This window comes from Struthio camelus, chromosome 3 (assembly GCF_040807025.1).
Source record: "Struthio camelus isolate bStrCam1 chromosome 3, bStrCam1.hap1, whole genome shotgun sequence".
NCBI lineage: Eukaryota > Metazoa > Chordata > Aves > Struthioniformes > Struthionidae > Struthio > Struthio camelus.
In genome coordinates, this window is record NC_090944.1 from 13,098,161 (window position 1) to 13,121,532 (window position 23,372).

At 47.0% G+C, this 23,372-nt stretch overlaps 1 protein-coding gene and 1 pseudogene across 3 annotated transcripts; both read left to right on the forward strand.

Moving 5' to 3' along the window:
• Nucleotides 1–3,794: 3,794 nt before the first annotated feature.
• Nucleotides 3,795–12,950, forward strand: LOC104139698 (T-cell activation Rho GTPase-activating protein-like; annotated as a pseudogene).
• A 580-nt stretch (nt 12,951–13,530) lies between these two features.
• Nucleotides 13,531–22,877, forward strand: LOC104139690 (zinc finger protein 493-like). 3 transcript variants are annotated; one of them, XM_068936975.1, is made up of 4 exons: nt 13,547–13,658; nt 14,046–14,152; nt 15,015–15,635; nt 16,568–22,877. In XM_068936975.1, exons 3-4 carry the CDS (start codon nt 15,515–15,517, stop codon nt 19,123–19,125), a joined length of 2,679 nt encoding a protein of 892 aa, XP_068793076.1. In that variant the 5' UTR covers nt 13,547–13,658; nt 14,046–14,152; nt 15,015–15,514; the 3' UTR covers nt 19,126–22,877. The 3 variants fall into 3 exon arrangements, with proteins under 3 accessions (XP_068793074.1, XP_068793076.1, XP_068793075.1); XM_068936973.1 differs by lacking the exon at nt 14,046–14,152 and having other exon boundaries at nt 13,531–13,658; XM_068936974.1 differs by lacking the exon at nt 14,046–14,152 and having other exon boundaries at nt 13,557–13,658; nt 15,309–15,635.
• The last annotated feature ends 495 nt before the right edge of the window (nt 22,878–23,372 follow it).

Sequence of the window (23,372 nt, forward strand, 5' to 3'; positions counted from 1 at the left end):
GGGAATTGAGGCAGGAGCTCTGGGCTTGTGAGAGGGTAGGGCTCAAAGGCTGCTGAGGAGGAGGTGCAGCCAGCACTGGTGATGCCAGGCAGAAGGTATAGAGGTGACTGGGTAAGACTGGGAAGAGAGCTTGTGGGGTCGGTGGCCCTGCAAGGGGATGAGCTGTGACATAGCAGGGAGGGCTGTGACACCCCAGCGTCTGGAGTGCTGATACCTCTGCACTGCAGCAGTGTGTGGAGAGCACCCCAAGGTGGGAAACGGAGCCCGGCCAGCCCTGATGCCCAATTTCAGAGCTCTCTCATGGTACTGGCACCTCCCACAGAGACAGAGTCTGCTGTGCCTTTCATAGCAAAACCCTCTGGTCACAGTTTCAAGCAGTGGTGGCCCTTTCTTTGTGCCCCTGGGACTGAGGGCTCAATGCAGAGTCAGACCTGAGGGGAAAGTTGCAGGCCCAGTTATAGATGAGGGAGTTCTGAGTCAGGGGTGACAAACCTTCAGGGAAAAAGCCTGGAGACCCTCCCACAGCCTGAAGGTATCTGTGAATCTGACATTTTGAACCTGGAGGGGAAGAACTAAATGGAAACTACCATGTGAAAGACCATTTGTCCAGCAAACAGCAACAACGATGCCCAGGGGCCCTTTTAAATGGGGAGATAATGGCTTTTCCCCAGGACATCTACTGAAATTTCCTCCTCTCTCCCAATCTTCACGTTCAGAGGGAACCAGTAGTTCAGCCCATTTTCAATCCACCTCACAGACTGTCTATCTAGCCCATATTTCATCAGTTTGTCAGTGAGGATGTTATGGGAGAAGGCATGAAATGCCTTGCACAAATCAAGATAAAAACCATCCCCAGCTCTCCCCTCATCCACCAAGCTAGTCAGCTGGTCGTAGAAACCTCTAGTTAGAGAGCAGCGAGGGCCAGCTGCTCCCCAAGGGACGGGGAGCTGGGGGCCAAGCGTGATAACCCTCCCAGTAGGGCAAGGGCCTCACCAGCCAAGGCCCTGTCCCACAGGCCCTGAGTGAAGTGAGCAGGGCAGGCCAGGAGATGGTGGCTAAGTTCAACCCTGAGTCCAGAACATCAGGCAAGTGCATGGTGAGGAGGCAGGTCTAAGGTAAAGGCGAGAAGTAAGTCTCCAGTGCAGGGTCTGGATCAGGTCTGCAGAAGGCAAACAGGATCAGACACAGTCCAGTGATCATGGAACATGTTTACAGTGATGAGATAGGTCCAAGGTCAAGCAAGGAAGGTAGCCCAGGGTCCAGATTAATGGGGTCCATGGCCAGGAACAGGCATGTAGCTGAGCTGTAGCTGAGCTGGAGACCAGTGCTCTACAGTGTAGCTCAGGCAGGAACTGAAGGCGCAGGCCTGAACTGAGAGGGGGCTCCCAAGCCCATGGGTGTAGGTTGAGCTCTCAGGGAGACTGCTCAGGGCCATTAAGTGCACTCATGGCCCTGGCAGCTCTCAGCCTGACCAAGCATGAGCTCCCCTTCATATATTCATGCTGACAACTCCCAGTCATATTTATCCCTTCATAGGGTTCACAGTGGTTTCCAGGATTACTTGCTCCATCACCTTTCCAGGAATCAAGGTGAGGCTGATCGGCCTGTAGTTGCCCGGATAATCCATCTTGCCCTTCTTGAAGATAGCAGTGAAATTTGCTTTCTCGCCCGTCCTGGGATCACTGAAGGCAAATCTTACCAAGAAAGACTAATGTGAAGAAGACATCGGGTACCTCATCCTTTTACAGGTCCTTTGTCATCAGGTCCCCCTCCCCATCCAGCAGCTGTCCCTCCCAGAGCTGAGCTGAACCTGGGGGCAACTGGCCGCAAACAGGACAGGAAGAACCAGCTCCCGTCAGATCAGTGATGGCTTCAGAGGCTTCCAGGATGGGAGTGAGCAGGCAGGCAGGGGAGTTGCTTTCAGTGGGAGCTTCCCAATTCCCCCTGTTCCCAAGGCTGCAGGTGCAGGGCCACAGCACAGCACAGCCTGCATCCCATCAGGAGGAGAAGGGCAGCAAGGACGTAGCACGCACCCTCTGCCGTTCCTCCTCCTGCTAGCCCCATGCCCAGCAGCTGGAGTGGAAACTTCAAGCGTGTGGCTCCATGCAAGGACAAGCAGGCAGCAACTGGGCTTGGGGTTGAGGGAAGCCAAAGTAAACAAGATTTGGAGACCAAGCACCACCCTGTGCCAAGCAATGGTTCTAAATGACAGAGCAGATCTCTCCACAAATGAGATATCACCACCAGTCAAGACCAAGCCGAGGGACACTGTGCGATGTCACTGACACTGCTTGTCCTCTGTGGTGCACAGCAGGGATCCTGACCAGGTCCCCTGGATACCCATATTGGGGTGCTGGCAAGGCTGAAGAGAAGAGATTGAGGGAGAGTGGAATTGTGGTGTTAATGAGCCATAGTGGGTGAAATCAAATTGCTTCTAGTTGAGTTTTGTGAATGACTGTCAACTTCCTCTTCTGTAAATTCTCAAACTCAGTTTTACTACACCTGTTTACTACACACCCAGCACCATGGAGCCGAAGAACGTGTGCACTTCAGCCTGGGCAGTAAGCGGCAGGTGCTGCTCCTCTCCTCTGAAGGTGCCTATGGGTGCGCAGCCCTCTGCTTTCTGAAGCTGGCTCCTCTTGCCTGGGCAGCTCTTCACCTCCCCTGTCTTGTCCTTGTAGTGCACTGCCAAAGCCCTCTCAGCAGCACCACCTGCATTTGTCCCTGCTTTGAGCAGGAAGGGGGTCTAGAGACCTCCAGGGTCCCTTTCAACCTAGATCATTCTACGATTCTGTGATTCCTATTTGAAGACAACTGCCTATTGGCTTCAAGGAGAGTTACTCTCAAGATCGAGAGTTTCATCCCCTTCTCTGCAGCCCCAAAGCAGTAGAACCAAATTTTATCCCACTTTCACATAAGCACAGAGTAGTACAACAAGGAAGCATACTGTGAGCAGAAAAGCAGCCAGACTCCTCTCCAAATAGAAGGCATTGATCTAGGAAAGCAATATGCCCACTGATGTCCTTCTTCAATAGCTAAACACTGCCTTCATTAAAAATGGCTCCTTCAAAGCCTCCTTCATTTTTCAGTTACAAAAAGCTGAAAAAAGTTTGGATGGTGGAAGCTGAACACAGCCAGTTTGCCCAGCGTCATCCTGTGTAACCTGCTGTGGCATGGGGACTCCCAAGCCTGCAACAGCCCAGCTCGGGCCCCAGCAATCCCATCCAGCTGAGTGAGTGTGGTGTGAGGCTCTCTCACAACCCCCCCCGCCTCTCAGCACCCTGTCACACAGCAGCTCAGACTGCTCTGTCCTGAGTCGCACCAAACAGGCAAGGCAGAACTAGTATTTCCACTTCTCTATAAAAACTACTGGAAAACATCCTCCTGGACAGCACATCTGGTCTCTAGCAAAGCCTGCATTAACTGTAGAGCTCTTTAGAGCCTCCATCATGGAGGAAAAACAAGGGTTAGGCCAGCATGATGGTGTTTTTGGTAACTGAGTACATGCAATACTCCCCTTTTTTCCCACCTCCTCCTCACCCCTGGCATTGTTTCTCCTGTATATTGTATTTCAAGATGTCATTCAGGAGTTAGAGAACTCCTCTCAGGTGCTGGAGGAAAGGGCACATGCACATCTCTTACTAAATGGGGATGCCTTCACACCTACTTTGCCGTGGATAAACTCATCTCACCGCCTGAAAGCCCAAAACCAGGGAGCATCCCGTAAAGCCAGGCGATTCCCTTAACAGTACAAAAGTAGGCTGTTTCTGGCTCCAAGGCATCTTAATAGACCCATGACAAATGTGAACGGAGAAAAGCCCTTGCTTTGCAACCTTCACATCAGCAAGTTTGCTGACGAGACAAAACTAGGAGAAGGGGCTGAGACCCCAGAGGGTCATGCTGCCATTCAGAGGGACCTGGACAGGCTGGAGAAACAGGCAGAGAGGAACCTCATGAAATTCAACAAAGGCAACTGCAGAGTCCTGCCCTTGGGGAAGAGTAACCCCATGCACCAGGATAGGCTGGGGGCCGACCTGCTGGAAAGCAGCTTGGGAGAAAAGGACGTGAGGGTCCTGGTGGGCAACAAGTCGGCCACGAACCAGCAATGCACCTTGGCAGGCCCAGCTGGCACATCACAATGTGCCACTGCAGCACTGTGGTGACCTGGCCACAGCCACCTGCATGTGTCCCCCAGTGTGGCACTGTGCTGGCATGAGGCAGCACAGACAGAGGGTGCTTCCCAGCCCAGCGGCACTTTCCGGCACAGGGACACACTTCCAGGCTCATGCAGGCCTGATCAGCACTTGGTGCTGCCCAGCACGGGGCAGGCTGCACTGCAGCCGTCTGCCCAGCGGCAGCGTCACGGGACAGGCCAACTGCTGCCGTGCGTGGGGCGCTGCTGGCCTCGCTGCCGGCACACAGTCACAGCCTGGGGTCCCTGGCCCTGCAGCTCCTCATGCCTGCCACGGGCTCTGGGGCAGGGCAGCCTCCTGACCCCCACCGCTGCTCGGTGCCTTCGTCTCCAGCAGCAGCCCCCAGCTCCTTCTCACTCTCCGTGCGTGGGTGACTCGACACCACCGCACACACCACAGGCACCTCCTGCTCCTGCTCTTCCCCCACGCAGTTGCCATCACCAGCTTCAAATAAGAAGAGCAGCCACAGCCTCCTTTCGCCGTGCCACGGCCTTGGCCACCTGCCCCCAGTCATATCTCCTTGCCCAGGGGCTCCCGCAGGAACTGTACATTTCTCCTGAACGAGGGGAGGTGTAAGGAGAATGAGACAGGCCCCTGGTCTTGTCCTCATCTGCAGGCCTTCACCAAGCAACCTATTGGCATCACTGCCAAGCAGCACCTTCTCCAATGTGCCCTGAACATGTACTGCGAAGGAGGCTCATTGCCACCACCCGGAGCTGGGGTTGCCCCACAGTGGGGGGCTCTGCAGATGCGGCTCCACCTTCCGGCTCAAGCACTGGGTGGATATCAGCCAGCTCTGGGTGCTGTGCAGTGAGGAGGCAGCGGCAGTCGGGTCTGAGGACAAGGAGGTCTTTGGCCTCCAGTGCAGCTACGGCCTCATTCTCGTCTGGCCCACGGACCTCTGCGTGGTCATTTTTGGGTGAGACGGGGCGACGCATCCCAGGGCCAAGCATGAGTCCCCGTCCCACCCCACACAGCTTGACCCTGGCCTTGGGACTCTGCTCACATGGGTGAGAGCTGTTTGGGGCCACGTCTGGGCCATGGAAGAGGAGCAGCGTGGGCTGAGGCTGCTTCTCCTTTGCGCTGCAGGTCGCAGGAGGTGAAGGAGCTCTGGCTGGACAGCATGCTCCGGTAAGCCCTGCCGGGCAATTCCACCTGCCGCCGCAAGGCTGCGTGTGGGCGAGTGCTGCAGGTGGGGCTGCTCGTGGAAATACCGACTATAGTTGGGGAAAGGTGCACCTGCTGCCCAGGGCAGCTGCTAGGCAGAGTGGCGTGAGTTGCTCAGCCTCATGATTGCACACTAGCACCGAGCCCTGGAGCTGTCAGCACAGCTGCTTGCAGGCAACGACGGGGACCCCAAGCCGCTGTTCCCCGAGGCGCTGCTGTCTGTCCCCAGGAAGAGGAGGCCTGTGGGCAGCAGCACCCAGGGTGCAGCAGAGCACTGTTCCCAGCCCACGCTGCTGCAGGCTCTCCGAGGCCAGGGTCCCTCGACAGCGCGGGGCTGCCGAACAGCAGACAGCAGCGAGGGCTGGGGGTGACAGACCTCTTCCCATGCCCTTCCCTGTGCACAAGCCGAGCGCAGGAGCCCTGGGAGCCAGAGTCACCCGACTGCCCTCCTTGCGGTTCCTCACCAAGGTCATCGGCTTCTACGGTCCCATAAGTGTCCTCACACTCCCTGCTCCACCTCAACAGCAGCTGCACGGCTTCCCCACAGCCTCCCTCCAACGAGTTTCTCATGGCACCTCTTTGCCCTCTTGCCTAGGAGGTGTCACTGACAGCTGCCACCGTGGAGATACTGATTTTGGCAGAGGTGAGCAGGGGCTCCTTTCCCAGCCCGGGCCGCCTGTGCACGCGAGGTATCTCAGCACCATGGACGGCTCCGCAGGGTGTGCAAACGGAGGAGATCCCCCATGCTGAGGAGAGCACGGCAGGGCAGGCTGTCCCCCGCAGCCACATGCAGACCCCTTGTGCTGCGCTGGGGCTGCTTAGGATCAAAGCAGCAGCCTCCCCCTGCGCGCGGGGCTGTGGGCTGCAGGGCCGGTTCGGGGGCACTGGCTGCAGCAGCAGCCTTTGCCACAGCCCCCGTGGCACAGAGAGGCAGTGTTGGTCCCGCACCTCGGCCTCTCCTCCGCAGGCCTTGGGCGACCTCTGTTTTTCCTGGCAGCCTCGCACAGACTCCTGCGTCGCTGGAGCAAGTCCCTCACAGCCCCAGCTGCTGAGGGGCAGCTCAGTAACCATAACCCATCTCTTGCAGGCGGACACCAAGAAATGCCCCCGCTTGGACCCTTCAGACATGGAAGAGGGCATTGGCCACTCGGCTGGTGAGTGAAGAAAACTGAACAGTCGCCTTCTCACATGCTGCTTGTTTCCTCCCACCGTGCAAAAGCGCTGTGACCATGGACAAGCTGGAGGAGACCCTGCATCACAGGGCGCTGCACACAAACAAAACGCACCAGAGCTCTCTCCGCTGTTTTTCCTACACTGAGTTTTACTTTCCTTTTGCTTGCAGCAGAGGGAGTGAAGGTAAGAAGGCAGGTGATATCCTGGCCATTGGCTCAGAGAGGAACCTCTGCCAATGGTGACTGTCCGGGGCAGCTCGACCCTGGCCCCAAGGTCGCTCTCTTTGGCCAGCCACTGGCAGCTAGCTATCTGCAGGGAAGATGGTACCCTGCCCCAGCCAGTCCAGGTAAGCAAGCCTGGGGACAGAGGCATCCTGTTTCTAGCTTTTCCTGCAGAGAGGCTTCTTTCTCTTCCAAGCAATCTCTGCTGCCTGTTCAGTGTGGCTTGGGAAGGAGGGGATTTGAACCTGAAATCTTCATCCATCCCTCACTTTCTGCTGGAAGAAAGCAGGGATAACTCCATTGAAGTCAGTGGAGCTCACCAGGCCAGAAAGAGGGTGGGTTGGGGACAAGAAGGTTATTACCACTGTAATCTCCATGGACCAAGAATGAGATACTAACTCAAGTAGAGTAGAGTGCATCCCCAAGATCCTGCTTCTTTCTGCAGGATCTCCTGGATATATTGCATGTGAAAGGACCTGACATTGAGGGGATCTTCTGAAAAGCTGCCAACGAGAAGGCCTGCAAGGAGCTGAAGGAGGTCCTAAACAGTGGCAAGAACGGTGATCTGGACACCAAACCTGTGCACCTCTTGGCAGTGGTGCTAAAGGTGAATTCCTCTTTTCCCTCTGAAAGCATATGGCTAATCTGCATGGGCCCACTTAAGTGCCCAGATTGACCCTTGTGGGACTCAAAGTCAAAACCATACTGAAGCCAAACTCAGTGGTTCCGGCTTAGCACAGCTTGCCATTTTTCTTCTCCATTGAATTTTCATTTCCCCTAGTTCTGCCACTTATTCCCGGCATGCCTATGGGAAACTCACTTCCACACCTCCTCCTCAGCATCCTCCTCACTGAGGACACTGAGATGCAGGGCTGAACCAAAGGCTCATATATGAGCTGGGTCCTGCTCCTGCACTAACAGCACTGCACTTGGCATGTACTCGCGCAGCCCGCTGCACTCTCAGTGGTCAGAGCACCTTCAAGAGCAGGGTGCTCAAATCAGCCTTCCTCCTTATGAGTCCAAGTCACAGGGATGCTCCCTCTCTGCTCATTGGCAGTATCCAGAGTCCCATCTAAATTCGCTGGCCTTGCAGGACTTCCTCCAAAATATCCCCTCCAAACTCTTCTCGGACAACCTCTACGACAAGTGGATGGTAGCACTGGAGAAGCCAAGCCAGCACGAGAAAATTGGAGAACTGAAGGAGTAAGTTTTTTAACCAGTGCCATTATTCTGCAGGGACTGGGAAAGGCCAGAGACTTCTCTGCAAATTGGGATTCTCAGGTAAAAACCTGTCATTTCTGTCACCTTGCTATTGCTACTGTGGGGGTTGGTTTTGAGGGAAAGCGGTACAGAGAAGCACTTCACTCCCAATAACACTTCCTCAAGGTGTTTAAGATTACTCTACAAAACACGAGGAAGTCATTGGTGTTGAGTTTAGTTACAACTTGCTCAAAGGAAAAAGGAGCAGCCCTTGTACCCTGCATTAACATTAGACTTTTGTGTTCCCGCAGGGTGGCTGACAACCTGCCAAGAGCAAACCTCCTCTTGCTCCAGCACTTGCTCCTTGTGCTCCACCACATCAGCCAAAACACAGAGACCAGCAGGATGGAAGCCAGCAAGCTTGCCATCTGCATGGGGCCAAAAATGTTGAGCCGCGACATGGACAACATGCTCCCACTAGCACTGCAGAAGGAGAGGAATGACAAGGTCTGTTGAATTCACCCCCAGCTACCCACTTCAGGGCAGCTCTGGGCCACCCCCACACATTCCCCTGCCCTTGCAAAAGCTCGGCAAAGCAGCACCTCTGAACAGCAAGGCCGCCCCTCAGCAGGACGATCTGCAACGGGACAGGCATATCTCTGAAACCAGTGGTTGTCTGTGTGCAGGTGACAGCACTGGTGGAGTTCTTGATAGACAACTGCAGAGCAATATTTGGGGAGGACATCGCCTTGCCTTTCAGTCACTTTGCCAAGGAGTCACTGGAGCACATAGACCACTCCACAGGTATGAGGATGGACTGATGATTGTCACAGCCCTGGGCTGCTGGTTGAAATACTTTAATTGGATATCGGAAGACATCTGTGCAAATGCAGACAGGTGCAGGGGTTTAATCTGTTATTGCAGTGTTTTTCTACTAAAACCCTTCCCAGCAGATCTAAAGATCAGCACTTACAAAACATTCATTCCAGATGGTAAACATCTGCACACCTCTGCTCTTCACCTAGGTGCTACCTATGGCCTAGAACTGCACTCTCTCAGGACATTGCCCTTGGTGGTACTTGTGTTTCTTTAATTTCTCCTCTAATACATAGGCACTAAGGTGGCCTCAGCCCAAGATGCATGGTCCCACAGAAAGAGTCCCCTTGCATCTTCAGATAGCCACTGAAAACTCCGTTACAGACTCTTTCTCCCCCACAGGACACCCTGGTACTCCTCAGGCACAACGGTTCTGCCTGCCACAGCCCAGAGCCAAAAGCTGAATGTAGCCCCCCTATCTCAGAGATGGAGCAACCCAAAGGGAGGAGCAGCAGTCTTAACAGACAGTATCCAGCATGCATCTCTGCCCCTCCACTGAGTAATTTTAAGAATGAAATCAGTAGGTTGGACAGGAGCTACTCAGAGCTAGATCTGTCCTTCCAGAAGTGCTTTGAAGGCAGGACAAGGGAGCAGGAGTCGAGCAAAAGTGAGGGCAATTACTCAGCTCACCGGTAACAGCTAAGGTTGGAGAAGGAGGCAATGGAAAAATGCCTTGCAATATGGCCTTCACAATTATCAAATGGCCCTCTACACACAAAACATCCTCTGGCTGCTCCCTGGAAAGCTCCTTCTCTGGTCTGAGGGCTCCATCTTCCCAAACTCCACACTAGTTTCGCCCTCTAGTTGATAAAAAAACTTTTTAAATAGGCCCCAGGCTTTTTCCACCACGACCACTGAGGACAGCATGACACCTAGCAGAGAGATCAAAAAGCACTCCATGTCGTGCTCTTTGGCAAACAGCAGAAAAGCAGAAAATCACTCACAAAGCCCCCAAGCTGGAGGCCTGGGACAACACAGTGTTTTACAGAGACAGCTCCAAAAGGAAGAATAATCAGTTCTCTTCTTGAATTGTCCAACAAAACAGGCCAGATATGAACAAGCCATTGCCTGCGGCGTATCAGCAAAGGCCCCATTTCGGGTCAGCTGAGGATGTGTTTAGAGGGGAGGGTGGACCACAGGAATCCTGGAAGACCATTCTCTTATGAAGAGCCTCCTAAAACCTGCCTGACCATGTAAGTACCCTCCTACAGCTTCACAGGGCAAACCATGAGTCACAATGTCTAAGCAGGATGCTTTGATGCCTCACCAATGCAACAGCCACGCATAGGACACAGCAGAGATTGCTCCAAGGCATCTGCTGAAGGACAGAGTTTCTACACTGTAGGATTCTGAGGTGGAAACTGCAACCCACAAGGTTCCTGCTGGAATAAACTGTGTTGTGAGTCTACCTGAGATGCCTGCAGCTCATCAACTGAGAGCCATGTCTCAATTCTGTCAAAAGAGCAAACATGAGGATGTGGCTCAGTGGTGCAGCCAGACTGTTCTCAAGGGAGACCAGATCCAACAGGCGCAAGAATCCTGTGTTTCAATAACCTGTCCTTCCTCCGGGCACTCTACAAAAGAAAGATTGTAAAAATGGATGTCTTGTTCATCCTTTGTAAGATTTTACTTCCAAGGGACCAAGAATAAGCTAGGTCCACATGAACATCTTTTCTTGGGAGGCTCTCTTGAAGTTGTTGTCAGCTCGACAAGGCACGTTCTTCCACCAGAAGAGGTGCGGCCAACAGATCTGTGTATGATTATGTAAAAGGAGAAGTGAATATGCTGTCTATAACCTTTTGTGTGTGGCAGACACAACTAGGTAGTAGTTGATCTGCAACTAGGTTGCAGTAGGATCTGCAACCTAGTTGCAGTAGGTACTACAACTAGGCAGTAGTTGATCAACACTGTTGTATTTGTACTCCAGAAAGGACAATTTCCATGCCAGCAGCTGCAAAACCTGTCCCACCATCCTTACGTTCTCGTTCAGCAGTTTCCAGAATTAAATATTATCATTCCCCACTTGAAATGGCAAGGACCAAGTCAAGAGATGACATTCTCAAGGACTTGAGAATGATGGGATGGGATGGGAAATTGTGGCCAGAATCTACATGAGCAGAGATATCAAACATTCCCACACCTTCCGATCAAAAAGAATTGAGAGCTTGATTAGGAAATTTGGGGGTTTGGAGGTCACACTTGCCTGGGTTCAGTATTCTAGAAAGACCTCTGCACGATTTGCTGAAGAAAAACTCAATATGGACCTCAGCACCAAAACATCATGAAGCAATAAATGCTTTAAAAAATGAAAGGTTGAAAGGTTTACTTTGTCATCTATGAGTCCAACGACCCTACACGCCCATTTACACTGCATATAGGCACAGGGGATAAGGGATGTCAATAGCAGTTATGGCAACACGATGGGCAAAAGTAGAAAGCATTACCCTGTTACCTTTGGCCCTAAATCCTGGCAAGGCTCCCAACGGAACTACACTGCCTTGGAGAAAGTGCCATTAGCTGTATAAGAAGGACTGCTAACTACCAAGTCCTTAACTCAAGAAAGGAAATCAAGTTATATGTGCTGATAGTCATTAAAAGAATCAGTGTAACTAGCAAGCCACTACCGCTTAGGGGACTGCGCAGTGATGGGATTTCTACATACTTTACCAGGTGACAAGTGATGGGAGAAAGGAAGGAAACACATTATCAGAGAGGGTAGAACAAATTGGGATTAGATCTATTCAGCACTCCCATCTGCCCTCCTACTCGATACCTGACGCGCCACCCTGGGATGGCGAGACAAGAGCAGGGGTGTAGCTCCCAGACAGAAGCACCAAGCGAGCGGGCAAACAACAGAAAGGCAATGCTGCTGCTAAAGCAGTAGCAACCAAAGAAGCTTTTGCAGATGCCGTAAACAGCTCAGCCCTGCTGGCAGAGCTCACAGCCGTGGAGATGTCCCTGGAGCAAGGAGACCCTTGTGTCTCTACAGACTCCTATGCTGTATGGGCCGGTGCTACCCAGTGCTCAAGAACTGGGTGAAAAAAACTCCTGGCAAGGAAATAGTAGAAGCATATGGGGAGAAACAACACTGGGAAAAGAGCTGCATATAGCTCACTCGAAGAACATATCCATAGCTCATGCCTTTGCCCACCAAAAACCTATAAGGGAAAGGGGAATTAAATGGCTTATCATTTGACTGGAGTAAATGTATGACACATTTCAGAGGCAGAATGGCCAGGGAAGTGGTTACATAAATGGCCAGGGCACGCTGCAAGTTCGAAGTTATTTCAACAGGTTGCAAGGAGAGGTCTGTGACAGAAGTGCTGGCCAAACAGTTGTAGATTCATCACACTTTTGTCAAACAATCATGCAGTACGAGCCAAAAGGACAAGGGCTTACCTATCTCAGGGAAAGTTACCTATGCTAGAAAACTTGGAAAGCAGATTATATTGGTCCCGTAAAAGAGAACACCTGAAAGCATGAACTAAATCCCTATAGGAGTAGAAATAATTATGAGTGTAGACAGTGTGCACCCCACACAAGATGCTACTGGTCTAGCAACCGCTGCTGGTTTACACCAGTACTCTGCTTTGCTCAGAGAAATGCATTTGGATAATGGATCGTATTTTAAGTATAAAGAACTGCAAACTCTATGCAATGGGAATACGACACACTTTCCACCTACCTCATCGATCTCAAAGGAAGGGGATAGTAGAAAGATCAAATGGACTACTAAAACTACAGCTATGCAAGTGGAGATAGTGCTTGTGAGGAGCCTTAAGTTGGCTAAATAAATGACAAACCACCACGGGAACTCCCATAGACAAAGGGTTTGTGTCAGGAGCTACACAAATTCCTGTTCAAACAGAAGTCAAGCCCTATCAAAGTCCTGACAATGAGGGTGTGGTTGAACACCCAAGTCAGGGATTCACTTGGGTGGCTCTGCATTTTTTTTTTTACAAAAGAAAAGGGGTATGGGATGCCATAGTCACTAGTTTATTGAGTGAGGGCCACATCTGAACCCCGTGAAAAGAGCAAACATGAGGATGTGGCTCAGCGGTGCAGCCAGCCTGTTTTTGAAGGAGATCAGATCCAACAGGCGAAAGAAGCCTATGTTTAAATAGCCCGTCCCTCCTCTGCGCCTGTACACATTAAATATCGTAAAAAGAGACCTCTCACCCATCCTTTTTAAGATTTTACTCTCAAGGGACCAAGAGTAAGCGAACTCTGCACAAATGTTTTCTTTTCTTGGAGGCCCTCCTTAAGTTGTTGTCAGCTTGACACGGTACGGTCTTCCACCACGAGGTGAGGTAGACAGACCTATGTATGGTTATGTAAAAATACAAGTGAATATGCTGTCTGTACCCTGGTGTGTGAGATAATTAGGCAATGGCTGATCAACGCTTTTGCATTTTTATCCCAGAAGGGACAATTTCCAGGCTGGCAGGTGCCAAACCCATCCTGCCTTCCCTATGCTCTTGTGCAGCACTTAATTAAACATTAGCACAGCAGTGAAAAAAAAGCACACGCATTCCTCTTTTCGCGAGAAAGCGGCATTTGCGTGTGTTTAAATGAAAGCTGCCGAAAGACCGCAGAATCCAGTCAGCGACACCCGCCGCGACTCAACCTCCCGCCAACTGCGCCACAACCGCCGCCGGCTCCCGCCTCCCTGCCCAGTGCGCACGCGCGCCCCCCCGCGGCGCATGCGCGGTGCCGCTGCGCCGGCGCCTCCTGCGCGGTTTCATAACCGCGTAGGGGACGCGGAGCGCGGGCTGGGGCGGGGGGATGTCGGTGGAACCGGAGAGGTCGGAGCCGGAGGGCGATGGCGGTAGGTGCCCGCTTCTTTAATAACAACCCAACGGGGCCCAAATCGGGCGGGGCAGGGGGTGGCTGAGGGGTGCGAGGGCCCGCCGGGGGGGGGGGAACCCCACCCCACCCCACCCCACCCCCCATCATGCCAGCGCTGGCGTTGAGCTGCGCATGCGCACAACCTGGAAAGGGAGGGGGGCAGACATCGGCTATAGCGTTTGGTGTGGTCTGGTTTGGTTTTTGCGCCAGCGGGTCTGGGTAATGTCACCCGAACTCGCTGTCATGGGGTGTGGGGTTGGGGGGGAGGGGAATGCTGCGCCACGGAGCTGTTGCTTAAGTGATTCTTAAAAACCACTGAAGAATTACGGTTTCTAGTGCTTAAACGTGAAGGGATGTGATCCTGCAGGCTGCATCCTTCAGGATCTCGTGAGGCAGCTGCAGAGATTCTCGCCCAGCATGGGACGAAGTAAACTTGCTGTGAAAAGGAAAGCACTGACGTGTTGGTGCACTATGGTAGGCATATGTGATGCTGCGTGGAAAAGCAAGTCTGCCCTGAGCTGGGCAGTCCAAACATGTGGACAAGATGAGTAACCTGAGCTTTTTTGTGCTCCTTTCACCTTACTCCAAGTAGTAGCAATAAAAAGTGTGAGGAATCAAGCTTAGTTCTATCCATTGAGGGGAGGTATGCAAAGCTGCCATTAAGTAGGGTTTTACAGAGAAGGAGGGGGGGACTTTTTGCTTTGTACCACAGTTAATGTTCACAGCTCACGTTTCTTTTTTTGACTCTGTCTGGGAGTCTAGATTGTGTCTTTCCAGACCCTTTTTCAGTACAGCAGTAGGAAGTTTGATGTCTTAAGATCGTGGAGTCTGGTGAAGACAATGCTGTGAGACCAAGACCAAGTTTATGTTCCTTGATGTTTCATTGACTTATTGTATTACTTTCACCAAGTCACTTTCTCACTTTCTCACTATCACACTTTTGCTGGCTCCCTTTTCTAGTATTTTTTCTTTTTTCCATTTCAGTTCTCAGCTAACACAGGAGTGAGCTGTGCAACTTGTATATCGTTTCTGTAGAGACCTGATTTAAGCAGTGAATGCTAGGCTCTTCTAGAATGCAAGTAAATGATAACATGTTCTCTTCTGTCTGATGAGCGTTGCAGTATGATATAGACTTCAGAGGTCCAGATGGCATAGCTGCAGACAGCAATGGTATATGCCAGCTGCTATGTGCATGTGGAAAAGTTGAAAAGATGGAGGTGCTATATCTTGTAGCTGTGCGATAGTGCTGTGCTGTATATCAACCTGTGATTTTAAGAAAATCAATTGCTTTTGATGTTTTCAAAACAGTATGAATACTCTCTTTTTCTGTCCTCAGGGTCAGATGTCTTTGAAATTGTTCTCCCAATCACTATCTTTGTGCTGAGTGATGATGATTTTCTCCAAGATGACGGTGAAGAGCAGGCAAAATTGTTTTCTAAGCTGAAAGAAAAGGAGAAGCAGGAGGCTAACTTAAATGATAGCAGTGTGACACCTTCAAATGAAGACAATAGTTTAAGGAGTTGGGAAGAAAAGACTCCTTCAAATAAGGAGAATAATATAACATACTCTGAAGAAAAATGCGTTGGCCAGAGTGTGTGTGACAAATCCAAATCAACCTTATCTTCTTTAGGTGAACAGTGTGATCTAAGCAAGGATAGATACAGTCGAAATGATGTGTTGCCTTCATCGCCTGGCAAAACAGACCCTACCAAGATAAATGAAACGGGTAACAGCAAGGAATGTGACAATGATGACGGTTTTCAAAAGATTCCTCTTCTGTGCGCATCTGCTGCTGATGAGGGCAGAGATGAGACCATCAATACAGAAGGAGAGTTGATGTTAGCAACAACGTCCAAAAATGAAGAACTTGCCAATACTGCAAGCATTCTTTCTGATGGCAGTCAAGAGAAACAAGTGGAAATCCACACAGAGATGGAGACAACTATTGAAATAGAAGGTAATAATACGCCTGCAAGGGTTGAAGAAATCCAGTAGATTTCAAGTTTGAAGGAGGTGGGAAAGTTTATAGAAAGAATACCAAAAACATTTATGTTAATATAAGCATTCCACCCGAGATTAGAATCAGATGCAGCAGAAAGTGAATTTTGGCTGGAGTATGTTTAGTTTTTGCATGGACCTCGGTGAAAAAATAATGGAACCCCAATAAATTGGTACTGTTTTGTTCTGCTGCAGCTTGAGAATGGGCTGCTTTTCATTAGGGGAAAGGTTCTGAAAATAAAAACAACCTGGGTTAAAGCTTTTCTTCCTCAGCTATGAATACTAGAGGGAGAAAAGCAGCACAAAGCTACATTTATCACCGTAAGCGGAGACTGGGAGACGCATCATCTAGGTTTAGACGCCACCATTCCCTATAGCAGATAGAAGTCCTTCAGAAAGGATGGGGTAGAGTAGGAGAGTACCAGGAGAACTTTCCCTTTTAACAGACAGAAGATAGCAGATTGAGCATTTTACGTCTGAGATAAGCTGATTGCCATCTGAAGAATGGAGCCCCAGCAAATCAACATCATCAGCAATGCTCTGATAGGAGTTTTGGCATAAAGCTATTTTCATGAAAGCTTTAAGGGATATGGTGTTGTGTACTGTGAAATTGAGGTCTGAGTGAAAGAAGGAAGTGGACAGAAGGAAGCTTCTAATTACAATTTATTTTCTTACAATATTTAAAGGATGGATGGGCAGGGGTGTAGAGGAAATAAGTGATCAGAGAAAAGGAAATGGAGGTAGGAAAATACTTAGTAAGCAAAAAGAGTGAAGAGCAAAGAAGTGCACAGACAAGTTGGGATTATTACTATGGATTAGTCACGAACATTGGTTAATGTATGCAATCTCATTCATGTGATTTTTTTTTTTTTTTTTTTTTGCTTTTTCTAGATACTGATTCTTCAAACAGTGGAAATAATGAAGTTAGCAGCACAAGAAAGAGAAGCAAATCTGAAGATGAAACTCACAGTTCTCTTTTGCAGCGTGACTTGAGAGAAGAACTGAAGCTTGCCTACAGTAGTTCTGTGCCAGTTATTAATGGATTTTCTCCTAATTCAGAAGAATTGCTAAAAGACGTAGGGTATTTGGAGATGAACGCTTCTCTTTGTGCTGAGTCAAATGTTCCCGAAGAGCATATTTATCAGTCGTTAACTCCATTTTCTAAAAAAAAAGATCAGCAACAAAATGTGATTTCCCCTTATGCAAGCCCAAAAGACTTGGAAGACCAGCAAGAAGGTTTATCATGGCTAAGTAATAGTGTGAACATCAAACCTCTTTCTAAGGGATCTTGTTCTATAAATAAGCATGAAAAGTTAAATTTGAAATGCAAGTTTTGTAGTTCTATATATAAATGTACTGCACGTTTAAAGAAGCATATTTATTCAGCTCATAAAGATAAAAAAGTTTATAAATGCTGCTTTTGTAAAAGAACGTTCTTCTTTTCTGTCAACCTTAAAAATCACCTTAAATTTCATAAGAAAATTACCAGGTTGCAAAAGGCAAGAAAAAACAGAATGAATGCTCGAAAAAGGAGGCAGAGAAGAACTGAAGAAAGAAAATCTGAGATCAAGAAAAAGGAAAGTAAGTACGAGAAATTTTTCATCAAGATTGAAAGGGACTTTACTCCTCTGGGTGTTCCTGTTATTTTTTCCTGCAAAATTTGTTTCTTTGCTTCATCAAGTCCTAGGATTTTTATCCATCATATGAAGGGACATAAAGAGAGACCACCTTACCAGTGTCCTCAGTGTGATTATTCCTGCATTAGCTTATCCTATATGTTAAATCACATGTACTGGCATGCTGGATATAAGCTGTACAAGTGCAGGTTCTGCACCTTTTTTTCATTGTATTTTGCAAGCATGGTAAGGCATAGCTATATCCATACAGGGGCTAAGCCATATACCTGTGAGTTCTGCCAATCAGCATTCACAAGCACCAGTGGATTAAAGAGACACCGAAGATTACACACTGGCGAGGAAACATGCCAAGGGCAGCAACTCGTTGAATTTGTAAGTGGAAGAAAAAGAACCCAAAGACCTTTAAAGAGTTACACATGTGATGAGTGTAACATAGTGTTTTATACTAGGGGGCATCTCAGCTTTCATAAGAAATTTCATGAGCAGCTTAAGGCTGCTGCTAATGGTTATATGGATCAGAGTAATGAATACCATGAAAGCAAAATATATGAAATTGACAGTGATTCCCGGGACTGTGTTTCTCTACCTCTTTCTGACAAAGAAGACGATCATCCAGCTGGGGGAATGTGTAAAATGCTGGTTTCAGAATTAGACTTTAGGCAGGCAGGTGACATGTGGGACAATAAGAAAATGTGCTCTGGAGAGAAATTCCCTGAAAACAGCTATGGAAGCAACAGTTTGCCGGTTGTTGAGAATGGATCGGAAGTTCTTCCAGACTCATGCACAACAGGCACTGTGATTTGCAAAGAGGAACCTCTCTTCAGCCCTGAGGCCACTCATTCACAAGTTCGAGATGATAATGAAGATGATACAGACCATAAATTTGTGGAAAAGTTTAAGGATACATGGCCTTCCAGTTTGTCTTCATTCAGAATGTACAAGTGTAAACAGTGTGATTATGCTACTGCTGTTTATAGCAACCTTAAGCTGCACCTAAGAATACATAGACATGAAAGACCATTGGGGTGTAAAGAATGCAATAAAACATTTAGAACTTTAAGCCATTTGCAGAGACACAACTGTCTTCATGTGAAGAATCAATATGAGTTTGACCATTGCCTCTGTGTAGATAGCCATTTAGAGGATCTTGAATTGCACCGTGAAATGCATGTAGGCGTGTGTCCAGAAAGAGATTTTGGTTCTTCGGAACGTTTGAGCAGTGTCCATTCCTTGCTTTGTTCGGAAGCATGTGGAGAACAGACAGATGTCCAGAGGAACAAAGAAAGTGATTTAGCAGCACAAAGTCAGCCGCGGTTCTATAAGTGTGCAGAGTGCGAGTACACTACTTACATTTTAAGCAACCTTAAGCTGCATGTAAGAACTCATACAGGTGAGAAACCTTACAGCTGCAGTGTTTGTCAGAAGAAGTTTCGTACTTCCAGTCACCTGAAACGACACAAGGTCATGCATTTTAATGCAGAGCATCTCAAATGCAGGAACTGTGACTATTCAACAGACAAATGGCTATCCTTGAAACAGCATCTGGCTTCACACTCTGATAAGGAAATCTCATCTACTGGCAGTCTCTATGAACAAAAAGCACTACCTGTCAAAACATACACATGTGAAGAGTGCGGCTATACCACAGTCCATAATGGAAACTTTAAGCAGCACTTGAGAATTCATACAGGGGAGAAGCCATTCAAGTGTAGTCAGTGTACTGTTTCATTCCGCACATCTAGCCACCTGAAGCGCCACTTGCTAACTCATTTAAAGTTACACTGCAAAAGGTGTGACTTTTACGATAGATAGATATGCTACGCAAAAGCATGTAAAAACGCACAAAGGTTAAAATGTACAAAGTGCAAAAAATGTGATGTCACGTTTTCTACCAAAAAGCTTCTGGAAAAGCATAAATGGCAACATTTAAAAGCTGGAACATAAGCATGGATTTTGCAAGCAAGGTCTCAGTTCTGTAGAGCTGTACATGTTTTGAATTTATTCATTGTTTTGTGTTCATGTGCTGTCCCCAGAATGATAGCTGATAGTGGGTGCATCTAGTCTTTTTGGTCCAGAGAATAAAATCGAGATTGTCTTGCTCCTGGCTCTTCTGAGAGCTTTGGTTCCGGCAAAGGATGTGCTAAAGAAGTTCTTGAAGGCACGTTTTCATGCTTGAGCACTTTTTCTGTTCTCTAAGGTCGGAGCTACGTTTTGCCCTATGCTCATCAGTTGAAACACCCTCATAGAAGGGTTATCTTATTCTATTTCACCTTTTTTTTTTTTTTGGTAGCTAAACTGGAGTCTTGTTTAGCTGAAAGAATGTTTAAAGGGAGGGGAGTGTGTTTTACGTTGCGAAGTAGTAACTTTCGAATTAAAAATTGTCAATGTGGTTGGAGGCTTAATGTTCCCTCCTGTCTGCTGAAACTTGCATTCCCTCCTGTAAGGTTCTCTTGCAACAACTGCAAGAGAACGGATTAGAAGTGTTTCACAATATTACTGAAACAGATTCATGTAATCACTGGATAATTGGGATATGAAAGTCTTTTATGTATATATATATATATATGTATATATGAAAAGGTTGTTAGGCACTTAATCTTGTCTGTAATTATCCCTGATAATTCTTTGAGTAGTCTGACAGAAATGGTAATGTAATCAGATCTTGTGAGATACTGAGAAACTTCAAATCCATCTTTATGAATTTTATTTAGATGCCTGATATTAATCTAGTATGAAATGCCTTATCTTTTCTCAGGTTGCTAAATGCAGTTACGGTGCTCCTTGCGGGAAAAAAAAATCATAGCATCTCTTTTGAGAAACAATATTTCTGTTAATTTAGGCACTTCCTTACATATTGCAAATACTTCTTGGATTGCATTGAAAACTTCAGCAATATCTTGAACTGTCAAACTTGCTTGTTAATATGAGAGATTTATTCTGCCTCTGAAATGACATGTATAATGACATATATCAAACTGTAGTTATTTAATAGAAATACATTATGGTGAAGACTGAATGAGATGGATGTTTCTTCCACTTTGTAGTCAAGCTTGCTTTGAGTTATACAGCGCTAGAGACTGTATGGAAGCCGCTAACTATATGTTCAATGGTATTTATAACAGCAGTGCTATCTTGTGTGGGGGGAAAAAAAGATAATGGCAAAGGATTGATACTAATTACCCTTTTCATGTTATAGTTCAGTCCATGAAACAACAGAGTAAGCCTGAAGCTTAATTTAGAGAATGTTACCATGAACTACTACTGCTATGTTACTGCTCTCAAATTTATGCTTTTCTTTGTTAATATAGGTGATACCTTGGAGAGGCTCTTTGGCAAAGTAGAAAAGCAATTTGCAAGAAGAGTGGACTGAAACTTATCAGTGGGTGCATGCACCTAAGGCTAGATCAACAAAGGAATTTAAATGATCTAGTTCTCTTTGATTTCAGTAAAATCAGGCAATTAAATGTTTGTGACCATGAACCTTAGTGATGTTACAGATATTTTTACTATAAGCTGGGAAGTCACCATTTGGAAATGCAAGAAGAAAGATTCTGATCTTAGAATGACTGAACTAACAATTGGTTACAGCTGTGAGAAGTAAGTTAGCTTAGCATGAATGTGGCAAAGCGTTTCTGGGAAATATTAACACTATTATGCAACCATGGTTGACTTTATTTGAATTTCTCTGGAATTCTGACAGCGTATTTGAAGAAAATAAAAAAAGAACAGGTGCAAAGAAGAGATACAAAAATGATGACAGAATTGAAATTCTGTGCATCAGGTGAAACTATGAAAACAAAATCTGATAAGGAATAATTACCTGTTTATAAGTATGTTTTAAATAAACTGAGCTCCCCTTTTCTCCGTTAAGGGATAAATACACTGTGAATTAAATCAGACAGGACACACAGTAAACACTGGAAATTTCTTTTAGTGGCAAGTAAGGAGAACAGAAGACATTCTCAGATGGAGCTTGATAAGTTTGTAAAAATAACTTTTTAGGTGGCTACCTCTAATTTAAAAAAAAAAACAAAAACAAAAAAAAAAGACTCATGAGGTTCCCCTCTGTCCTTAATTCTTTCCTAGTGCAAATGCACTGTCCTTCATAGAATTAGAAGTTTAAACCTAAAGTAAACCTAAATTTAAACGTAAATGCATATCTACTTTAAAATAAGGGCATTGGCTATTTCTAACGAGCAAAAAAATAAAAATCAAAGGTGTAATATTTTTGTCCTTGCAGAGTTTTAGCAAGAAGCAAAGTCTTTTCTAAATCATACTATGATATCTTTTACTTGAACCAAAACATTATCTTGGTGATTTTTTTTTAATTAACACATCCTGAATTTGGATAAAACAGTAAAATGCAATAGCATTAGTGACCCATCTCCTTGAGCAAATATATGGAGATCATTTTATCTGCTCCATGTCTTCTAAACAAGTGAATAATAAAGTTAAACTTGAGGTGAAATAAATGAATATAGGTGAGTTAGACCATGCTGCAATACTTGTAACCAGTTTTATATACAGCACATGGAAGGAAATAACGTTTTTTTTTTTTTTTTTTTTTTAGCTTGGAAAGTAAAAACTGTCCCATGCTGTTTTCCTCAGGCTCAATCCAGTGTCCCTAGGGGAGAGAAAATTACTAAATTTTAGTAATAAAGCTTTCACTTGGGCTTTTAAAATTGTGGGTGAACTGAGAGAAGAAAATACACAGAAAAGTGTGTTTAAAAAAAAATACTTTTGAAGGAGTCTTTGTGGACCAGATAATGTATGCTTCTTTCTATTGCCTCACATACCAGAGGCCTTTTGGATATGAGGGCATAGAGATAAGAAATAGGCATTCCTCAACTTCCCTTACACTTTGCAGTAAAGATGGGGGGGGGGGGTGGTTTGTGTGTGTAAGAAAAAACTTTTGCTATCCAGCTTTAAAGGCGTGTGTCTAGTTTATAAATCGAATATAGCATTAAGGAAGGCTTGTACAGTCTTGGCAAAGGAGAAACTTGTGCAGGAGGAGGGGAGAAGGAAGCTTGTTGTTCATTCGGTTCTCTCCTTAAAGGACTCGGCCAGGAGATAGAGCAGTTAAATAAAGAGCTCATTTTGTTCCCATAACTGTAGGCTAACTTGCTGAGGGCTCTCCTATTAGAGAAGGGAATTGCAGCCGACTTAGCTTCAGCTTAGCATAAGCGCCTAAAGCAGGTGAAGCCTGCAGGCCGCGGGACTGAACTGTAACCCAAAGAGCATTGCTGGCAACGTGACTGCAAAGTAAGCTAAAACCAGCCCTCAAGGGCACAGAGTGACCAGAGGTAACAGCTGACCTTTGGATAAGATAAGGTGCAGGAACACAGCAGCCGTCCCGGGATGTAGATGTGAACCAATCAGAGGGAAAGAGACCACCGACTCAGCAAAGAAGATTGGAAGAGACTATCACTGGCAGATGGGAAAATAAAACTGTAAAAAGTATAATTACTTAAGTATTCTTTTGTTCTGGGTCCATCCCCAGAGGCACCCAGCTCGAGCTGTTGCCCTGTCATACCATCCTTTAATTAAATGATTTTGCTGTTGTACGTGTGTGAGACTCTGCTCCTTGGAAACCTAGCGTCAAACTATTTCTACAACATCTCCAGCCTTTCAGCCTAATGCGATCTTGACCTAGCAGACAAGAATTGCTTCTCAAAGGCAAGAATCCAGACTATGCATATGATTGGGGTATCAAAAGGAGAGAGGGGGATTCTTTTCTGAAGCCTGGCTTCTGCGAGGTTTAGATCCGTAATCCTGTGAAATAGGGCTGAAAGCCCAGCTGCCTTTTTTTTTTTGTTTAGTAACAGTAACAGCTGCAGGAACAGTGGATTAGACAATGTCAACAAGTTGATTAGGATGGGAAGCATACTAGCAACTTGGTTCATTAGTGCCTAATAGGGAAGTTCAGCCTCAGGTTTTTTTTTTTGGTTTGGTTTTGTTTTTCTGATTATTGGAACGGAAGATCTGAAACCTTATGTAAACAGTAAGGAAGCTTTGCAGTGAAGACTGCAATACATAAGAGTTCAATAAACAATGATAAC

Bases quoted from the DNA above. Each gene is read 5' to 3' on its own strand.
- LOC104139690 (XM_068936973.1), top strand. From the start codon at position 13,616: ATGTCGGTGGAACCGGAGAGGTCGGAGCCGGAGGGCGATGGCG. The intron at 13,659-15,014 runs GTAGGTGCCCGC...TTCTGTCCTCAG, and splicing joins GGAGCCGGAGGGCGATGGCG to GGTCAGATGTCTTTGAAATT. The intron at 15,636-16,567 runs GTAATAATACGC...TGCTTTTTCTAG, and splicing joins GACAACTATTGAAATAGAAG to ATACTGATTCTTCAAACAGT.